At 42.3% G+C, this 22,492-nt stretch overlaps 1 protein-coding gene across 11 annotated transcripts in view; it reads left to right on the forward strand.

Annotated features, from left to right (window-relative positions):
• Add3 (adducin 3) overlaps window positions 1–22,492 on the forward strand; it is a 103,631-nt gene that overhangs the window by 63,637 nt on the left and 17,502 nt on the right. For all 11 annotated transcript variants that reach the window (XM_021151222.2, XM_021151228.2, XM_021151223.2 and 8 more), the window contains 2 exons: window positions 9,757–9,971; window positions 19,284–19,422. In XM_021151222.2, coding sequence (XP_021006881.1) covers window positions 9,777–9,971; window positions 19,284–19,422 — 334 coding nt within the window. In that variant the 5' untranslated portion in view covers window positions 9,757–9,776. The remainder of the gene's footprint in view (window positions 1–9,756; window positions 9,972–19,283; window positions 19,423–22,492) is intronic.

The raw sequence follows: 22,492 nt of genomic DNA on the forward strand, positions 1-22,492 counted from the left end.
CCCCCCCCCCCCCCGCCTTTTTTTAAAAATTGGATATTTTCTTTATTTACATTTCAAATGTTATCCCCTTTCCCGGTCCCCCACCCCTGAAACCCCTTATCCCATCCTCTGTTCTCCTGCTTCTATGAGGGTGTTAGCCCACCCACCTACCCAACTCCTGCCTCCCTGCCCTGGAATTCCCCTACGCTGGGGCATCTATCGAGCAATCACAGGACCAAGGACCTCTCCTCCCATTGATGCCCAACAAGGGCATCCTCTCTACATATAAGTCTGGAGTCATGGGTCGCTCCATGTGTACTCTTTGGTTGATGGTTTAGACCCTGGGAGCTCTGGGGGTCTGGTTGGTTGATATTGTTGTTCTTCCTATGGAGTTGCAAACCCCTTCAGCTCCTTCAGCCCTTTCTCTAACTCCTTCATTGGGGACCCTGTGCTCAGTGCAATGGTTGGCTGCCTGTATTTGAAGTAAGGCACTTTGTTTCATTTCCCCATCTGCAGGCCTCTCCTATCCCCACTGGTCACAGTGATTCCCCCCTAGGAAGAGACTCAGAAGTGTGGTATATGGCAACAGCTCAGTTCTGTAGACTTTGGGGTAAAAGTTTCCTTTACAAACGCAACTCATTTTTAATAATGTGCCTTGTAGGATGTATTTCTTCAGATTGAAGAGAATTGGAAATTTTTTTCAGTATACCTATAATACAAGAATTTGGGAGATGAAGGCAGGAAGCCTGAACGTTCATGGCCAAAACAAAACAACAAACAAACAAAACAAAAACACACACAAAACAAATAACCAAAATATTTTTAGCTTAATAAATAGAAAATGGGAATTTGGGGAGGTTTTCTGTATCACTTGTATTTTTAATATTCACTTAAATTTTTTTCTGAGTATGGGTGATGTGCCGTAATACTTAGAAATGAACTTGACCTCAAACGTAACTGAAGAAAGTGTCAAAAGCAAGTAGTTTTGATTCTTTTGAAGCTCAGTCCTGTACAAAGAATGAGGTAGACTTAAGCTCACGATGGATGGGGGAGCCGGTCCTTGTCCCCAGGAGGACCGAGTGGGAATGAGCCAACTATCTGAGGGATTGCTAGAGACTATCCTGTGAGCGCTGAGTCTTTCCTGAACCCTGGATCTGCAACGAGTGCTTACTTCATAAACCCTCACTTCTCGTGGAGGTCATGTTCTGGATTGTTTCCTGGATCTAGGAGACGCAGAGACAGAACTAACCTGTGAGGCCACACTCATGTCACCAGTTCTCTCTCTGTTCCACCTTGCTCATCTGGTCTTTGAGCCATGTAATCTCTTCCCTGACTTTCCTCATTTGACACAGTCGGGCACTATAGGTCAGGCGTGTCTGGAACTTGTGACCTAAGCTGCCCTTGAACTCAAGTGCTGGAAATACAGGCATGAGCCACCACACCAGATCCATTATAAGCCAATTTTTCCTCTATTTCTTTTCCTTTTTCTTTATTTTTGAGTGTTTGTTTGGTGGGTTGGTTGTTATTGTTCCTCTTGTAAACCAGGCTGGCTTTACGCTCCCCACCTTCCTCTGTCTGTCTCCTGAGCACTAGGAATGTCTGTCGCCTGCCTGCCCGCCCGGCTTTCTCAGTGTCCCGGCCTTGTGTATTTGCTGTGCTGTACTTAACGCTTTAGATCCTAACGTAGTCTTTTCCCAGCTTGTTTGATGGTAAAGCTTCAAGCTTTCAAACTAATGCTTACTGAGTTTTAGAGGTAAAATGAAAATCTCACATTTTGCTGATAGCCTATAAATGATACATAGCAGCCATGTATGCAGTTGACACCTACAACTTCCAGAGCACTCAGCAGCGTTTGTGTGGTGCTCTGCACCTCTCCTCTAAAGGCTCCTCACCCCAAATACTTTTTTCTTTTTGCTTAGAATTCAGAATTATACGGCATATACTTCCGTCCTTTATGACACCGTTTATAGTTGCTGCATTGCACTCCTTAATCCCCCATCTCCTAATAGTGTCTGTCCGTGGAAAGCTTGTTCACATGCTTTATTGAACAGTAACAGATTAGCAAGTAATATATTAACATATATAAGGTGTGTGGCTATGAGGAAGTGCAGGGTGTGGCGGGAGAGCCTGCTCCAGGAGGACTGAGCACGCTCTTGCTGGCTGTGTATGATGTGTAAGCACATCTCATGTTAATACCTCTTCACTTGTCATGCAATCTGGAAAAAACAAATTTGGGCTAATTCTCTAGTTGATTTTTTGCTTCTAATTTTTTAAAGACTTTAAGTGAAACGGCATAATAAAATGTTAATGGGTACTTCCATATCTTTAATACTCAGCACTTTCAGTATTTAGATCAAACCATTACATAATTACCTCATTTCTACATCTGTTTGTACATACTAAATTGATAGAATGATAAGGCCATTCATGAACTACTGCACTGTAGCCCTTCCTTTTAACATTATTCATGTGCCAATAGCATTTATTAGTATAAACAAGCACGGTGTGATAGCCCTTTTCACTTACATTTCATTGAAGAAGTAAATTTAGAGGATGGAGTAACATGAAAGTGACACGTGGTGCCCATAAATAGCATTGCTATGATTTTGTACCAATGTATGATAACCTTGAGCATTGTACTTTAAAAAAATCACCACCTTGATTTTGGTATCATCTGCAAAATGTGATCTTTAAATCCAACACAGTCCAAGAGACCTGGCGTCATAACAACAGCCACTATAGCAATAAGGTGTAGTGTGTTGTCAGATAATTAATTTTTCCTCTCTGGGGGATGGAGAAAGTGAGCACCCTATGTACTATTTGATGCCAGGTTTATTTGTCTCCATTTTCCTTAACCACATGTTCTGATCGTTTTCTCCAATCTACTGACTGCTGTGTCAATTGTATATAAAATTGTGTCTAGCAGATGAAAGCAACTCAGACCTAAAGTCAGCTAAGGATATGGCTTGTCACAGTTTGTGTGGGGTCTAAGCTGTTTTCTACAACTTCAAATATCCTCATGTTCCATAGGAACCGTCAGAAGAGCTAACATAATAAACAGCACTTGTTTCTTAACCAAGGGCTGCTTTGAAGTCTTGATGTGTTTGGTTATTATTCCAAGTGTGGGACAGCAGGCTGAGACTTGAAAGCTTGAAAGCACAGCATTTGTCCTTACTGGAAAACAGTTAAAACTACCAAGAGTTTGAAGTTTGGAAAGGTGTTTTCTGAGCAGTTGTTTTGTTTAAATTGTTTATAGTGTAGGTGTCCAATGAGCAGGTTAATCAGGAGTTCTAGCTGCAGCCAGTGCCTACTGTTGTGGTGACTGTACCCACAGGCCCCACTCCAGCTCTGCAAGATGGTCAGGAACTTCTCTAATGAGATTTTTAAGGTAATAATTTTATAGGGATATAAATTATACATCATATACTTTTCCTATTCGATGTGTATGATTGGTGGATTCTTTGTTGTTTTGAAGCAGGCTCTTAGGTAGCCCAGCCTAACCTGGAACTTGCTAGGTAGCCAAGGATGACCTTGAACTTTTGACCCTCCTGCCTTCACCTCCCAAGTCCTAGGATTATAGGCTTGTACCACCACTCTTGGTTTATATGATGCTGGCTATCAGCCCAGGGTTTTATGCATCCTAGGCAAACACTGCCAGCTAAGCTGTACCCCAGCATGGTTTTTCATGTAGTCACAGAATTGTATGGTTATCATTATAGTTATTTTAACATTTCATCATTTTTTTTATATAAAAGAATCTTACTAGAAGCTACCCCTTGTTTTCTCCCAATCTTAAACAACCAATAATCCGGATTCTGCCTCTGCAGGCCTGCCTGCTCTAAATATTTCGTGTAAGTGTGTGGTCTGTGATAACAACTGGCTTCTTTTACCTTTCATAGTGTTTCAAGATTTAGCCTGTTGTAGAATGGCCATACTCCATTTTCATGTTTGTTTTGTGGCTGGGGATGGTGTGTGTGCCATCTACGGACCTATGTGTATGTATATATGTGTTTATGCAGAAGCCAGAGAAGGCTATTGAATGGCCTGTTCTTTCACTCTCTTACTCTCTGGAGGCAGGGACCTTTAATGAATCTGGAGCTAGGCTGGTGGCCAGCAAGCCCAGTGATTCAGTCATAGAATCCAGCTCATGTTAACCTCTAACCTCCACATGCACACATGTGTATGCAGCAGCACACACCCATGCACTCATGAACCTGACCACACACACACAGGGAAAGGTGAAGTTGCATCTTTCTTTTCTATCTCGCCCACACTCCTCAGTCTTCTGTGCAACTTAACTGCACACACATTACATAGATCTTTCTTTTCCGTTTCTTAACTGACTGTAACTTAGCATTTCTAGAGCAGCACATTGAAACCTATGGCACAACGCACTACTAAACCAGTAATCAGTGTCGTTAGTATCTCTTTAAGAAGCAGGGAGAAAGACATTGACATAGAAAATATCAGAATGACCATCAAAATATCAGGTCGTTAACTTATTTCATTATATACCCTAATATTTTTATGTGAATACAGCAGAAAATGGGTTTTTTTATTATAGATTACTATTTTTCAAAGGATCTGAAAGCCACCATTTTAGAATATCACTTCTGTGTCATATCCTATTCTGTTAACATTCATGCTGCATTGGTTCTATGTGGATACTTGGCATGAGTCTTTTTAAAGTAGAGTTTTATTTGCTCTCAATGTCCTCACCCCAGCACCAGCCCCAGAGCTATGGGTCAACCCCAGAGCCCTGTGCTGCTAGGCAGGTGCTCCACCACTGAGCTAAATCCCCATCCCCTTAATAATCCCTTTTTAAATCTTTCATTAGACTCGTGTTTGTGTGCATGGAGGTCAGAGGTCAAATCTCAGGAGTTCTTTGTCAAGATAAGGTGTCTTTGCCATGGAGTCATTTCACTGACCACATTCCTAGTGTCTTTATTTCTAATCTGAACAGTCAAAGACTGTACCAGAGGAAAACCCACAGGGCTGACAAGTTTATAGTGTTAACCAGAAGGCTTTGCATTTTATCTTAAGAGTTATACTTTTTCAGCTGACAGAGCTCTGTTCAAAGATATGATACTAGTTTGCACGGTTTACACTAGTTTTTATACTGTTTTTAAGTTCAGGTGTGCGTTACTGGTAGGTACTAAAAGCATGCCTGGATAGATGTGTATGGTATTTTTAAAAGGTGTGGTCAGTTTTAAAAAGAAGGTACCGTGGAGCTAAAAATTATCTATTTGCGTTCCTCAGCCCCGTGGCTGGCACAAACAGGAGAGTCTCTTTGTCTGTAGTCCAGTGCTCTGTAGTAGGTAGGCTGCTTCTTGATTGGAAAGAACACATAGAAACTTTCAGAATTCATTTCAAAGTGTTTTAGGCTAAGAGTTGGCTGAAATTCCTAGCCCATTTCTTCCATGGCATTTAGCTCTGTGAAAGGTCTCACGGAGAGCAGTCCTACTTAAACTGCTCTGCCTGCCTGCCGAGCAGGCTCCTCTCAAGCTCACGCTGAGGTTAGGATCTCCCCTGTGCGGCTTTTGGCGTGTCTCTTGACTGGTACTAAGATCTAAACACTAGCTACTAAATAAATGCCTATTTTCCCAAATACTACATTTCATTTCGTGTCCCAGAGGGCTTCGTCTTAACTTTGGTTAGCTTAGGAAAGCTGCTCTTATCACCACATTGTACATCCCACAACTCCTTGAATCACCACGAGAAGGATTTGTGGTACCGTATTCCAGGTATTATAATCCATGCATTTTTATTCAGGTGCAATTTAGTTACATTGGTTACACTGTTTCAGAATGCTTTCTGGTACTGAAAATGTCTGAAGATAGGGATAGTATAAGCTTTACCCTCTGCAGGGTTGATCATAAACTTGCATCACTGGAAATGGGAAGTATTTTTTTCTACTCTTACAGAATATTAATTTTATTAGGATTAAACTTTAAAATTAAAAATTCAGGCAATTAGAGCTGCACGTGCAGTTATAAGAACAGCAGGGATGCTGTGTACCCTTCATCTAGTTTCCCCATTAATGTCATCTTACAAAACTTAAATGGGATGGGGGATGGGAAGACAAGATAAGGAGGGAGTCTACAGAGAGAACACTAGAGATCTTTGAAAACAGCCCATGGAACAAGGCATATCTACTATTGTAGAAGCTTCCTAAAAACATAGACATCTGCCTCTGTAATTCACTTATAATAGTAAGTACCCTATAACAGTGGGGGGAAGGAAGTGCCTCTCTCAGGCACTGTAGGCTAAGTTTTAGCCCTGTACTAGGAATGGGTTACATCTCTTTGAGTTGTTGGTTCAGTAGATTCTAAAAACATTAGGGGCTGTTGCCATCGTCTTGGTAACCCCATAAAACTTGATGATAAGACCCTATTACTGGGCTGGAGAGATGGCTCAGCGGTTAAGAGCACCAACTGCTCTTGCGAATGATCCTGAGTTCAAATCCCAGCAACCACATGGTGGCTCACAACCATCCATAATGAGATCTGATGCCCTCTTCTGGGGTGTCTGAAGACAGCTACAGTGTACTTACATATACAAAATAAATATATCTTTTTTTTTAAGACCCTATTACTGAAAACATAACTTATTTGATTCATAGAACTTGGAGAAATCAGACTGGTACCAACTTAGAAGTGTTATCCCGACTGGCTAGCTTTCTTAGTGCTAGAAGATGCTATGCATGCTACCAGAGAAGAAAAGGCATCACTCACACCAAGATGTGAGCCCTGAGAGCTACAGTGCTGTCTTACCTGTCAACACATCTATTATGGGAACATTGGCCACTTTCTGAATGCATTTAACGCCCTCAGCTTATAAACTCATGCCTGGTATCATAGGCAGGGTGAAGAAACCGTGGCTGGGTTGGTCATGTATGCTAAAGGAAGAACCTATTGCCATTTTCCTGTCAAATGGATGTAGAAATATATCCTCCTAACAGAATCCTCTACATTTGTGTCTTTATTCCCATGGGATAATATATCTCAGAGCCCTCATCAGAGAAGCTAAGTTTTGTAGTAGATGATGGCAGTTGGCACTGAAACCCACAGCCAGTGGGAGGAGTAAGACACTGTAGAGTGCTCAGCCCTCAGTGGTGCATCTATAACATATACCCCTCCCAGGGCTTAGGGATCATTGCACAAGAGGGGTCAGGAAGAATTTAAGCGCCAGAAGCAGAGGATGACTATAGAGAAGCAGTGCTTTCTGGGCACATATAGCTCACATGGGTAAGATGAAGCCACTTACACTCCCAGCATGAGTGAAGGAGGTTGTCACTAAGTCTCAGCCCTAGCTACTGAAAGGGAGAGTCCGTTTTCTACAGGGTTGTGGCCCGTGAGAGGGGACCACTGGAAAGGAGAGAAAGGCATGGACTTGGTGGGAGAACATCTTATGCATGTATGATGTTCTCAGTTAAGATGCTTACCTAAAGCTGAGTCACAGCACCCGCTCAGTTGACACTCACGCTCTTCAGGGTTTTCTTGGTTTTGCTCGTGTTCACTTAAAGCATATATTGTATCCTAACTCTGTCCTGAGCTTACTGCCCTCTCTCACACATCAACTCTGCTCTGTTCTCCACTTCAGCCATGTTGCCATTTGAGGGATTTTATGTAAACTGAATCATGCACCAGGTAAGCACTGCAACCAGCTGGTTTTTTGGTTTTTTTGTTTGTTTGTTTGTTTTGATATTCTACGCAAACCACAGTGCTAAGTGCCTTTCTGTGGTGAAAGGCAGCAGCGTTGTTGACTTTGGGAATTGTAATTCAGTCAGCACTGTCAGAATAGACAGTTGCTTCCTGGTGGTAGCCACTGTCTGTAAGAGGCCAGAGAGCACAGCTGAGACCCAGCGAGGCTTCTCGTCTGAGACGGAGAGAGATTGTCCCTAGTGTTTAAACAGCGTCCTGGGCCCAGCTCAGTGCTATCCTCACTATCAGGGACAATGTCCGCTGTTCATGAGACCCAGCGAGGCTTCTCACTGAGACGGAGAGAGATTGTCCCTAGTGTTTAAACAGCGTCCTGTGCCTAGCTCAGTGCTATCCTCACTATCAGGGACAATGTCCGCTGTTCATGTGACTTCTGAGGCAGGCGCTCTCCTCGACTTCTGTGGAGATGAAGTGCGGCTGTCTGAGTGATGTAGTTAGTCTCGCAACTGTCAGTTTTGACACTCTCTTGGGAAATTATTGGATCATTTGAAAAACCTAGTCCTGTGTCTTTCATACACCAGGAAGTTATGCCTGCTAAGGAATGGGAAGATCCTTGGATGGGGTCAAAGTTTGGTCTGACATACAGCCTGCCTCAGGGGAGGCCCGCCATGCACCTCACCGCCAGTGCTCAGTGCTTTATTTACCCCGGGTGCTTTGATCACTGCTTCCTTTAAAAACTCAGTTTGACCAAGAAAACAAGCACACCAATAACACGAGGAAGAGGAGGAGGCCTAGGCCAATCTGTTATCCCCTAAGTTGCTAAATATTGGTCAGCTTGGAAGGGCCCACAGATGACACGGGACAGATGGCATCTTTCCCCATGGTTGGGCCTGTACCACACACAGGTGTGGGTGATATCCCTGCTCTCTACCCTGCCTGGAGTCGGATGCTTAGTTGTTTCCTCTTCCTCATATGAAGACCTGTCAACTCCCCTGCTCCTGGCCTCCAGGTGTAGCATAAGACAGTTTCCCTGGGGAGACAGTAGAGCAAATGAAGATGCACATCTATAGGCTTAAAATCAAAATAGGACAAAGAAGATGTCTCAACTACGTGACGATGTCTTTTTTTTTTTCCTGAATTTTACCAGGGTCTTGGTCAAATTATAAAAATTTGTTTTCCTCCTCAAATCCAAATGAGTTGACCTTAGACTACATTTTAAGTTAAATTAGTTTTATTTTTAAATATTTAATTTTGTTTTTAACTGTGTATTTGTGTGTGCGTGTGCGCGCGAGCGCATGTATGGGCATGTATTGGACAGGGCTTGTGTTCTGTGGGTCTTTGGACCCCTGGAGCTCTTGTTAGAGATAGTTATGAGCTATTTGAGCTGGGTCCTGGGAGCCACACCTGAGTCCTCTGCAAGAGCAATACCTGTTCTTAATCACCGCGCTATTTCTCCAGTCCCTTAAGTTAATTTAAAATAAGTAACATTATATATTTTGTTTAAAAAATTCAGTATTTAGACATGAATTTTCATTAGCTCTGAAAATAGTAATTTCTAACAGCATTATAATCTAAGATAAGTTTTATTTTCTTTTGTAGTTGTTAAGAAATGTTTTTCTACATAAAAAACTTTTCTAGTATGTTTGGAGAAGCTGCCTTCTTAAATTTTTTAAGTGCTGGGAGTCACGCCCAGGGCCATGAGTGCACTAGGGCAGTTCTCGCCAACCCTTGGGCTCCAGCAAGCGACCTTTCTCCATGATGCTGCCTTTTCATTTCTTCTTCTTCTTTTAGATTTCACTTTAATTTTATGTATATGGGTGTTTTGCCTGCATGTATGCACCACATCTGTGCCTGGTGCAGAGACCAAAGAGGGTGTTGGCTCCTCTGGCACCGAAGTAACAGACAGTTGTGAGCCTCCGTGTGGGTTCTAAGAACTGAACCCAGCTTCTGTACAAGAGCAGCCAGTGTTCTCAACCACTGGGCCATATCTCCAGTCCCGAAGCTGCTTTTAAAAGAAAGTTTGTTTCCTAGAGTTTAAAAGTTCTACTTGGCTCCTGTAGAGTGAATTCACCAAGGTGTTGTAGTAAGTGTCCGCCTGTCTGTGCTCACTTTGTAGAGAGGAAGACAACTTGAGACATGAGTTCCGACGCCAGCCCAACTGTGGTTACCACTCCTCCTCCTCCCAGCATGCCTCACAAAGAGAGGTATTTTGACCGAATCAATGAAAGTGATCCGGAATACCTTCGAGAGAGGAACATGTCTCCTGATCTACGACAGGACTTCAATATGATGGAGCAGAGGAAGCGAGTCACTCAGATCCTGCAGAGTCCTGTGAGTTGCAGAGCTATCAGCCCTTCTTCCTCCTTGGGGCCCTTGCTGTGACGTAAGGGAGCAGTTGGAAGCCTGCAGTAAGGAAGGGCTGGGGACACAGTGCGCTTGTGCTTACAGGAGGAGCAGACTCTCGCTCAAACGCATGCATGTCCGGAACTCTAACAGCAGCACATGGCCATTTCAGCAGTGTACATTCTCTTTGTATGTTTTCTGGGTATAATTTTATCTAAAGCAGGACTGATGGTTCTACTGAGAGTTTGGGAAGACAGTTTGATAAGACATTATCTGAGTAGAGAGGCAAGCACACTCAAGTCAGCCAACAAGCTAGGTGTGTTGATGTCCGTAGTTCTGTGTCCCTTTGGGCACTTTACCTTCGTCATCCATAAGAGAATAGAAAGACTTCAGGATGCTGAGAAGTCTGTGCTTTGGTAGCCTTTTCTTAACTCATGCAGGCACATACATATGAACACACTGCACATCAGCTAGGCTAACAGTAGCAGAAGATTCTGTCAGCACAGTAGTTGACTTAAATCATAGTGAGGTAACTTGTTACATTTCTTCCAATGCTTTAGTGCAGGGGTTCTCACCTTACCGAATGCTGTGACGCTTTCATGCAGTTCTTTATGTTGTGGTGACCCCCAACCATAAAATTAATTTTGTTGCTTCTTCATAACTGTGATTTTGCTACTGTTATGAATCATAATGTAAGTACCTATGTTTTCCAGTAATCTTAGACAGCCCCTGTGAACCCAAAGAGTCAACCTACAGATTGAGAGCCAGTGCTTTAGTGGGATTTCACAGTCACATAAAGTGATGGGAAGTGAGAGAATCACTGGATCTGAGAAGCAAAATGGATTTATAAGTTCACGCACACATGATGAAGATCTCAGGGCTGACTCCTAAGGCAGAGAGTTAGCACTCTTAGGCACATGGTATCTAGATTAGGATTATATTAGGTTTCCAGTTTAGCTGCTAAAATAAGCACAGGCCATCCAGGCTGCCCAATGTGGCCTGGTAAATCATTTTGTTATGTGCCCTTGTGAATTTAATCACAGGAGTTGAGTCCAATGCCAAAGGGGAATTCCATTCCGAGTAATTTTCCCTTACCAGTGGCCTTGATGAAAGCATTGAAAGACACGTTACAAAACAGTGCGAGTTTTAAAGGATTTCCTAAGTGCAGTGCCAGTTTAAAAGACGCCTTTCAAATAGAGCAGACACAAACCAGAGTGATGATGACGACGGAGCACATGCGCCGGGCCTTGCCACCATACTCAAGCCTAAAGAACCCATGGCTATGAGCTAACTTACCACCCAAACGATTCCCCATGGCTGTGAGCTAACTTACCACCCAAACGATTCCCCATGGCTGTGAGCTAACTTACCACCCAAACGATTCCCCATGGCTGTGAGCTACACTGAAAAGAGTGAAACGCAGAGCACACTCTGCTCAGAATTGTAGAATAAGGGTAAATGCCCCAGAGGACCAGTCAGGGAAAATGGAAAAAGTGCTGGCTAAATTTATATGCCAGGTTCTTCAGTTTCTAGTATTCTTCCATTAAAGACATCATAGCTTTGAGAATATTTTATTTTTATTATATATATATATAATAAAACACACACACACACTCATATATATATATACATATATATATTTCCTTTTCATCTATTTTTTGGTTTTGGGGTTTTTTTTTGTTTTGTTTTGGTGACAAGCTTTCTCTGTGTAGCCCTGGCTATCTTGGAACTCACTGTAGACCAAGTGACCTTGAAATCAGAGATTCACCTACCCCTGCCTCTTAAGTGCCAGGATTAAAGGTATGCACTACCTCTGCCAGGCATATTTCCATTTTTAACAAATTAAAAGAATTAATTTTATTTATGTCCTAGAGAACCTAAATAATGGCAAAGAACAGGCATTTATCTGCTCAAAAGAATAATCAGTTTTTGTTCAGAAAAGAATGAAAAGGCTAAAATTTAAAAATAAATAAATAAAATTAGAATGTTTCCCTCTTAGAGCTTTACCTAATAAATTGTAAATTTTGTTCATGAAAATTTGGAAGAACATTTATAAAGTTTGTATTCCACCATGACTTGTGACAGCAGTTTTCACCTCTCCTTTAAAGTAGCAGTTTTCAACCTATGGTTGCGACCTCTTTGGGTATCATATATCAGATATCCTGTATATAATATTAACATTATGATTCATAACAGTACCAAAATTACTGTTACGAAGCAGCAAAAATAGTTTTATGACTGGGAGTCACCTTGAGGAAAGGAACTGTGCTGTGGGGAGACAGCAGGGGAGGCTGACAGCCACTGCTTTTAAAGGGGCAGAGACTTTCCACTAAAGGAAGTGACACATCGGCCTCTAATAGCTCCCTCTTGCCAGAGAGCAAACCAGCGCAACAGCTCCCACAGCTCACACCGCTCTTATTACCTCACTGTTTCTGAAAGGCAGGGATTGAGAAGCAGTTTAGCTGAATGCTCGGGGCAAAGCTTCTACTTTCGTATAAACTGGCAGCTCAGACTCCTACCCAGGCTGCTGTCATCTGGGGTTTTGACCTGGGCCAAAATGAGTCACTTCTGTAGCTCTGCAAAAGACCGTAGTGCCCTGTCACACATTCCTTTCTGTAAGGCTGCTTGAGAGGGTGTGTGTGTGTGTGTGTGTGTGTGTGTTCTTCCCTCCTGTCTCCACCTCCCAAGTGCTGGTACTAACCTTGTTCCTTTTTGTACAATTTTGCAGTGTTTCTGTCTCTATAATTTTTTTTTAATTTTTCATTGGTCACCTACAAATATTGAAATCTACTTTATTAGACAAATTTATAATCAGTAAAACCGTAAAGCAAAGTCATTACTAATCTATGTTTATAAGTAACAGATTATTAAAATTTAAAATCATGTCATTTGAGGAGAAAGCAAATCAGGGAAACTAATAAAAACAAAATACACTGTTAATTAAACTTGTACTGTGCGTCAGGTACCCGATACAAATGTAGAGCAGTCTCGGATCCTCCAAACAACTCAAAGAAACGTTGACATCCCTACTGTACACATGAATAAATTGAAAATAGGAGACATTAAATAATTGGCTGAATGTTTTCAGCTTGGTTAAATGGTGGGCTTGGAATTTTAACCCAGGTGTCCTTCCATTGCACTGTAGTTACTGCAGCCTTCCAAGCAGGGACAGGTTCCACTCCCAGGCCTCTTCTTGTTTTACATCTTCACATTTGCTGCTTAAGCTAATGCTGCCCAACCCAGGGAGATGAGGCACTGTGGGAATATGCAAATGTAAATATTTGATTTTTGCATATGCAAATATGGAAATATGCAAAACATAGTCTTTATTCTTTCACCTGAAGTAAAAAAACAAAGACTTGGTCTAAATGTTGTGGGTATAGGGAAAAAAATAGAATTTGTCTTGTTTTGACTTTCAAGAAAAATATTATTTCTTTCTAGGAATTCCAGGGGTGTTTTTCTTATTTGAAGTATAGGTAGTGTACCTCAAACACCCAACGTAAATAGTAATTTCAAATAACATGGAAATTCCTTGTGTCAGAAGCTTATTTCTAACATAGAAGAAACTTAATGGTGTGCCTTTAGGAGAGTAATTGGTCAGCGTCACCACAGCCCTCTGGTCCCTTAGGAAGATTACCACACAAATATTCTTTATAAACTTTATTCGTATGCCAACTTGAAGAAAAGTTATTATTCTAACCTCACCTTCATGTAAAGTCAGTGCAGGAGGAAGACCATTCAGAAAAAAGTTTGATTTGGGGTTTTTTTTTCCTCAACAAGACCAGTGGTGATCTATTTCCAAGTTAATACATTTCTTAATGGAGACATTCTAAGGAAGTTTGTATGTTCCTATCTTCCTTTAGGAGAAATCTAATCACATAATTGTAGGGTGCCTTGGAAGCAAGTCTGTGCCACACACACACTTTTCCTCTCTAGTAATTCTTATAAAGTATATTATCCAGAAATGGATACTTAGAGTCAGTTTATCTAATGTCTTTAGCATGAATCAGTATTATGTTACCTAAGTCTCTTAAGGTAGGCAGTACTGGTAAATCTGCCTGTGTGTTTGTTTCATTGTTTGTTTATAGCATTAACTAAAATAATTCCATCAGGTCAGATTCTTTTCAAATTGTTCTTTTAGTATATATGCATTTGTGTGTGTCACGTGCCCCTGTGTGTGTGAGTTCATGTGCACATGTACACAGAAGCTAAAGAAAGGTGCAGTCAGTGAGTCTATAAGTATTTGTGTGTGTGCAGGTCCCCGTGTGTGTGTGTGTGTGTGTGTGTGTGTGTGTGTGTGTGTGTGTGAGCTCATGTGCACACGAACACAGAAGCCAAAGACAGCTGCAGACAGTGCTCACTCCCCACCTGGTTTTGGCAGGTAGAATGTGTGTGAGGGGGGAGGAGGTGACGTAGAACTGGCCAAGTAGGCTAATCTGGCTAGCCAGCTACCCCAGAGCTCCTCCTGTCTCCATTTCCTTGCAGTAGGATTACAAGCATGTGCCACCACCTGTTTTTGTTGTTGTTTTAATATTCTACTAATTCTCTGAGAATTTTACACATACCCACAAAATAACTTTATCATAATTATCCCACATACCTCCTTCTACCTCTTCTTGATTTTATACCCTCTCCATACACACATACACACACACACATATATATATATATCTCCCCACTGGAGTACAATCAATCTGCCAAGAGCCACACACCAAAGAAAAGAACCCCATCCTCCCCTCGGCGCTGTCAGCTGCTCCTTAGCTAGGGACAGTGGCCTTTAGGCCGCTGTCCCCCATGCTAGAATATTTACAGGGCTGATCTTGTGCAGGTGCCCACAACTGCTGTGCATCCAGAGACACCACTGTACCCTACCCAGTTCTTTCCAGCCTCTGACTCTTCAGTCTCCCTCCGTCCTCTCCCTTGATGTTCCCTAAGTCTTAGGGAAAGAGATGTGATAAAGATGTCCCCTTATGGCTGAGCACTGGGCAGACATTTATTTTCTGTACCTTGACCAGGTGTGAGTTTCTGTATTAACAGCCATCTACTGCACATAGACATTTCTCTGATAAGGACTGAAAACTCTATTGATCTGTAGGTAGAGAGATACATATTTATAGCACAGTTTGATATTATATTCATTTAGCAAATAATAGAAGTAGGTTCATCCCTGGGACCTATGACTTCCATGGTCATGGAATCATGGTCAGATTGACAGTTCTAGGCATGTGTTTCCTTCTGTGGAGCAGGCCTTACATACAATTCATGTTATTATAGCATCCCTGGCATGGACTAAGCTTCTACATAAGTTATGGGATTGAACTCAGGTCTTAATATTTACGTGGCAGACACTTTACAAACCAAGCTTTCTCTCTTACCTCTTTATATGCATATTTTATGAAACTCAGTTTTATAGTTTTACTCAACAATAAAGGAAAATAAAAGGATGCAAGATTCAGATAAGCTCAGCTCTGTCAGCATTTCTGATCTGAGCATTGTATACTATATTACTTTAGACTTGTGTTTGCTAAGGGAGCTGTTTTAACTGTCAGCTTTGGAGCCAAACTAAGTTTTCAAGTAGGATTTTAAGTTGCAACATTCAATTCTTTAAAATGTATAACATGCAATGAAGTTGAAATTTATTTTTAAAGAGAAATATTTGTATCCTAGTGGAGGATAGACAGATTTTTATGCAATTATTACACTGGAGAAATCAAGCCTCCATTTAAGTAACAAACTGACAAGACCGTTTTCTAAATAATAACCCAGTTAATGAATGTTGCCATACTTTGCTCAAGTCGAGTCTTTCTACCTGAGAAAATGGAAAGTTAGTTTTATGGTAACTGACATAGACTAGATGGAGATCATCAAGAAAATGAAAGGCACACGGCCTAGCCATGAGCGCTCCTGGTGTGTTAGCCTCAGGAGTTCAGCTTAGCAGTACAGCTGTAGGACAGGCACCCTGAACAGATGGAAGGAAAGCTAGAGTTCAGACTGGACACAGAAGAGAGCAAATGCTGAGATCCCCCAACTAGGCTGTTTAGGAGGGGACTCCAAGAAGGTTACAAAGACAAGTATCAGATAAAGGGAGGAATCCTCAGAAAGAGGAGTGGTGGGCCAGCGCTTCCATCTGACAAAGCTGAGTGAGCAGGCAGACAGACATGCACAATGTAATGAGCAGATGGTGAAGGTTAGACCTGGGTGTTAGGGGGTGTGAGCAGGCAGTAAAACCAGGAGAGTTACAGGGCAGCCCTTTGTGCACTTCCTTCATTACTGCTATTTAAATCTTTAAAGTACGACATAATGCGTCAGTGTGCAGTGTTGTTTTCTATCAGTGTTCAAGAATTACCCCATCCATCATTTAGTAGGAAACTCACCTAGCTTGCATTCAGTTTCCTCATTGGTAAGCAAGGGAACCGCTTTACACGTGTGCTGCGAAAAGACACAGATGCAGCGGAGGCGTGGGACACACGCCAGCACACAAGTCGGTAAATTGAGGCACAGGATGTTTTTGTGTCAATACCTTGAAGATTAGAGTCATAATTTCTTGGACTATACTCTGCTCTTTGAAGGCCTTAAGGAAGACTCTGTCACCCTGATAGCATTCTGGCTTGATTGTACTGTTTCTGGACTGTCACAGTCTCCACACTCTCCAGTCCCTCTTTGTTATGCTCGTGTGTAAGGAGGAAGACACAGTTTATGTTGTTACTGGAGACTTAGCTTGCTCTCCCGCTCTAGACGCCAGGGTGTGGTGTAAGCTTGCTGCCTGTTTACAAGCTGGTGTCTCGTTGGGTTTTGATGTACCTGGCTGCTAGGATCACCATACCCCACTAATAACCTTGTTTGCTTTATCCCCATCCAACCAAGGGCTCCGGTGCCAGGGCTCACTCACTGTTGCTGGTCCCAGCAGGCCTGCTGCCTTATACTTGGTTTCAGAAGTACATCCCCGCTCTGATAAAGTTAGGAGAAGATCCTCTGCCCAAGTGGAAATTCTACCTCTAGATTTTTATTCCCTTTACTTATTAGCTGTGCAAGCTTGAGCAAGTCACTGCATATTTTAGGAATCTTTCATGTGTTCATGTCAATCAACTACAAAGAATTACTTTATTGACATTTGATTGTTTTAAGAATGTAATTAATGACTCATCTTAAACAAAGTGCTTTTAATATTTTGTTGATTGGTTTATTGGTTTCCATATTAGAAACCAATTTATTACTGGTTATAACTATAATGTTATATATTATATGTAATTAATATATCATATATTATATGATAATATAAATATGCAATAATTATATTATTTATTATCTATTAGAGTCTTGCTATGTTACCCTGGATGACTTCCCTGGAATTTAATACATAGCCCAGGCTGTTCTCAAGCTCAACATCCCCCTGCCTCAGCCTTTTAAGTACTGGAATTATAAGTGTTTATCACCATGCCTGGCCCTTGTAATATTTGAAAGTTGAGAACATTTACTGACAATTTTTTAAAAACGAACTGGAACAGTTTGTATCCTAGTAATTGCTATACTTGTTTTATGACATAAGTAATTATCTGAATAACCTTCCAATAACATATGAAACAAAATTGACATATAAATATATTAAAAATTAAATCCTTAGGTTTAAAAGAATTATCATCTTTTGATGTTTTGTCAACTGTATGAAAAGGCTACCAGTATGGTTATTTACATTAAAAATAGCTTTCTTCCATCCAGATACTGCCCCACTCGGGGATCCATCCCACATGCAGCCACCAAACCCAGACACTATTGCTGATGCCAAGAAGTGCTTGCTGACAGGAGCCTGATATAGCTGCCTCCTGAGAGGCTCTGCCAGAGCCTGACAGATACAGATGTGGATGCTCACAGGCAGCCATCAGACTGAGCATGGGGTCCCCAAGAGAGGAGTTAGGGAAGGACTGAAGGAGCTGAAGGGGTTTGCAACCCCATGGGATGAATAACAATATCAACCAACCAGAACCCCAGAGCTCCCAGGGACTAAACCACCAACCAAAGAGTACCCATGGAGGGACCCATGGCTCCAGCTGCATATGTAGCAGAGGATGGCCTTGTCAGGCATCAATGGGAGGAGAGGCCCTTGGTCCTGTGAAGGCTCTATGCCCCAATGTAGGGGGGAGTGCTAGGGCAGTGAGGCAGGAGTGGGAGGGTAGGTGGGGGAGCACCCTCATAGAAGCAGGTGGAGCAGGGATGGGATAGGGGGGTTGTGGAGGGGAAAATGGGAAAGGGGATAACATTTGGAATGTAAATAAATAAAATATCCAATGAAAAAATTGCTTGCTTTGTAACCTATAGAAGCCATTTAGACATAAAAGGGACATCATCTTTGATGTCAGAGAAACTGTTACACCCTCCCATGACATCATAGATAAACCAGAGCTTTAGGGTGGTGCTTGGTATATTGTGGGTTATATAGAAGTGAGAACATTTTTACCAACAAAAAGAGCTTATGTCTGTGTCCTTACCCCTGAGATTTATTACCTGTGTGAGTTTGAAGAACCTTGTGAAGATAATATTGGCTCAGTTAGCAGAAATTTCTGATCACTTTAACAAATGCTTAGAACTCTGTTAAGCAACAAGTTGTTCTTTAGTCAGTCTGCTGAGCAGGTTTTCCTGAATCATGTGTGTTCCCTGGGAGATTAGATAAACGTTAACCCATTTCTAGCAAATCTGTACAACTTTACAGTGTACACTTAATAGCTTCACCTCATTCCGGTTCTGACCTGGGTTTATTTTTCACATTAGCTTGACTTCCTTGCCTATGTTTATTTTTGTTGGAAACTATCTTCAAATATTCTTGAATGGCACTGAATAACAGACCATGTCCCCCTCTCAGAGCTGATCTATAAGTGACATATATCATAGGTAGTGTGCTTTTTTTTAACTGAATCAAAGAATTATAGCTGCTTTAAACTGAGCATTTAAAATGGTTTTGAAGAGACTGGCCGGTTACCGTGTGTCCACGTTTGGTCTATAATTACAGAAAGTTCAGTGAGGAGGCCTGGAGATTTTCTTTCCAGCCTTTAGTGTGGTAAATAAATAAGATGATGTGCCTGTCTACTGTAGATCTTAGTTTCTTTGAGATTAAGAACAACTGATGTCTTTTCTCCCTTAAGAGCTTCTTGCTCCCTATTATCTTATGTTTTATATCTTACTGTAAGCAGCACAGTAAAACCCTCAGAAGAGGCTTAGGAGAAAGAATGTACCTTCTACAGGGCGAGGTTGTAGCCTCCTGACCCACGTGAGATGGCTGTGCTCAGGAGGTTGTTTTGTGTATTGCAGGCCTTTCGGGAAGACCTGGAATGCCTCATCCAAGAACAGATGAAGAAAGGCCACAACCCAAGCGGCTTGTTAGCGTTACAGCAGATTGCAGATTACATCGTGACCAGCTCCTTCTCGGGCTTTGCCTCACCCTCCCTGAGTACGCTTGCTCTCCCTGTTGGGATGCTTGATTTCCTCTGCTGCAGAGCACTGTGCTCCTTAGCGACTTGTTCCTGTTCAGCTATAGAACGTATAAGTAGGTCTGGTGCTACCGCCTGCAGGACCAGCACTCAGCAGTGACGGCAAAGGGTCATGAAGCCAAGGCCAGCCTGAGAAAAGTAGTGAAGGCCACAAGAGGTCTAGCGATGTTGTTCAGTGGCTGGTACTACTCACAAGGCCATAGGCTCAATCCCCAGTGCCTTTTAAAGGCTACTGACGTCTGATACTTAGAGGAGCCTATGAGCCAGCCACTGAGGAGACTTTTCAAGCCTTATTAAAATACTGTAAGGCATGGTCACTATCCCAGATGGATGTGTTTAATTAACCCTGGAGGACCAGTGTAGTAATCTATGATTTTTTTTTTTGACTCACAGTTTCCAAGTGGATTCAGTCCACCACAGCAGCAAAGGCAACCCAGCTCTGCCTGTGAGATGAAAGTCGCAGACGGCAGTTCCTCACACAACACACACACACACACACACAGAGAGAGAGAGAGAGAGAGAGAGAGAGAGAGAGAGAGAGAGAGAGCACAGGGACCAGACAGAGAGCGGGCCTGCCCCTGGTGGCCTACTTCTCAGCAGCAGCCCCACTTCCAAAGGTTGTACAGCCTTCACGATAGGGCGCAAACTGGAGACCACGCATTCAACATATAATCCTTTAGTGAACATTTCAGAATCAAGCCATAACAGGAACTGTAGAAGAAAACGTTTAAAAGCCATTCACAAGAAACTGTCCGTTCCCTTTTCCTACGGCCTCATGCTGAGAGCTGGAGTTGCTTGCTGTGTGAAGAAGACTGAGGAAGGGAGGGAGAGGACCAGGTAGTCAGACTGGGAAGGAGTTGCTACTGAGAGCATCGTACAAAGGACCAGGCGTTTTACTCATTGTGTAGCTCATTGCTACAGCAGCAGTTTGTGTCTCTGAACTCCCTATAAGTGCTAAGACCATGGGCTGGACGTTCTAGTGTTTCAGCTGTAACCATATTCAGAGCCTTTGCAGTGACGGGCAGGTGCAGAGGCCACATAGGGCCAGCAGACAGCCTCACGGAAGACTCAAGAGATAAGGGGCTTTTCTTTGTTTTATGTATCCCCGCTGTCTCTTTCTTTTGTTGATAGACATTTCTAAGTCATATTTTATTGAACGTAAGTCTTTTCTAAACACTTGAGACCCAACAGTAGGAGAGTGCCAGGTGGGGCGTTTGTAGAACTCCCAAGGGCACCATGGCCTTGGGCCTGAGGGTCCTGAGGTAGCAATCCAGGGAAAGGAAGTAGATCCGACTGAAAGGACTCGTCACTGTTAGACCCAAGCAGCTGCCAGCAGAGAAAGTGAAAACCCGAGTGTAGAGGATTAGTGGCTGCTGGTCTGCATGAGTGCCAGGAAAGGAAGGGAAACTGAGTCAGATCATTGAAAGAGAGAGGCCTGTGCCTGCATCAGCTGTGTGGTTGTGGGTCTATGAGGGAGGAGAACCCTAGAGAGCTTAGTGGCAGACCAGACATGCTGGGTGCAGGCACGTGAGTCACCTAGCTTCCAGAGAAGCAGTCTACCAGCAGAAACAAAAATTCAAAGCTAGAGCTATTTTAAGCACTCTGTTACAGTGGGCATTTGTACACAGGCAAGATTCTCTTTCCCTTGGAGTTAGGAAATTACACTAAATAAAGCAGGTGACCAGACAATAGGGCATTGCCATGCCAAGAATTACAGTATGGTGATGTGCTTGGAGTGTCTGGGTAGTACATACATGAGGTCATCTTTGATGACCTCTCCAAGGAGATCCCGTGTCAGCTCATGCTTGAAAAGCACGGTGTGTGTGTCTTAAGATGGAGAGGAAATATCTAAGTCCAGGAACCTGGTAAAGGAACCAAGTCGGAAAAAAGTGGAGATTTGATTGGGCTCTTCAAGGAACAGAAATAAAGATAATGGCCTGCTTGCTCTCTGAGGGGACAAATAGAAAAGAATTAGATAAGAGCATAGGCAGGGCACATGATATTTAAATGTGATGTGATGTCAGCATAGCCTGCTTTGGAAGCTGGCATCTTGTTGCTACCTTAGTGGGAAGACATTTTTAAACTGGAGTGATTTTTAAAGGCGCACTAGATTTTCTGTGCAAGAATGAACTTGAAGATTTCATAGAATTAACAAGAAAACTAGGAAGAACCAGGGTGTAGGATCTAGTTTGGTTTGGGAAATGAAAGAAACTTGTGGCATGTTTGCTTTGAGTTGCTGAGATGCCACAGCCATTGAAAATGCAATTAAGTGCTTAGGAGAGTGTCTTGGCAGGCAGACCCAGAGAAGTGCTACCCAGGCCACTGCACCACATGGGGAAGGGATTAATGCAGACTCTCCCCTCTGAGCATCCTAGTTCCACATCAGGAACATGTTTGTGGTTATAGGTGACAAAACATGGTAGCAGGAAAGCCATATCCCATGTCCCAGGAGTGACTAGAAGTCAGGAAGTGCAAATGGATCCATTTGGAAGATTTTTGTGTCAATGTGAAAACAGAGAAGTTATGTAAGAAGTAGAAAGAGAGTGAAGAATAAAATAATGGTGACTACAAAAATTTATTAAAAATTAAAGTATTTTAGCTGGGCATAATGGCTCATGCCTTTAATCTCAGTACTTGGGAGGCAGAGGCAGGCAAATCTTTGAGTTCAAGGCCACCCTGGTCTACAGAGTGAGTTCCAGGATGGCTAGGGCTACACAGAGAAACCCTTTCTCTGAAAAATTGTTTTTAAGTATTTTGTTTGGCCTATACATGATTGAAACTGTTTCTTTGGAGTAGTTTGCAATATTGCAAATTTTGATGATCTCTTACTTTGAACCTACCATTTATTTTATTTTTGAGACAGGATCTCATGTTGATCTCATGTTCAAGCTGGCCTTGAACTCATTAGATAGTCAAAGATGACCTTGAACTTGTGATCTTGCTTTCTCCACCTCCCAAGTGCACAGGCTATGGGAATGTACTACCACACACCACCAATTGGGTTTCTCTTTAAAAGTTCTTACAATTTAA

The sequence above is a fragment of the Mus caroli genome, chromosome 19 (assembly GCF_900094665.2).
Source record: "Mus caroli chromosome 19, CAROLI_EIJ_v1.1, whole genome shotgun sequence".
NCBI classification, from domain to species: Eukaryota; Metazoa; Chordata; class Mammalia; order Rodentia; family Muridae; genus Mus; species Mus caroli.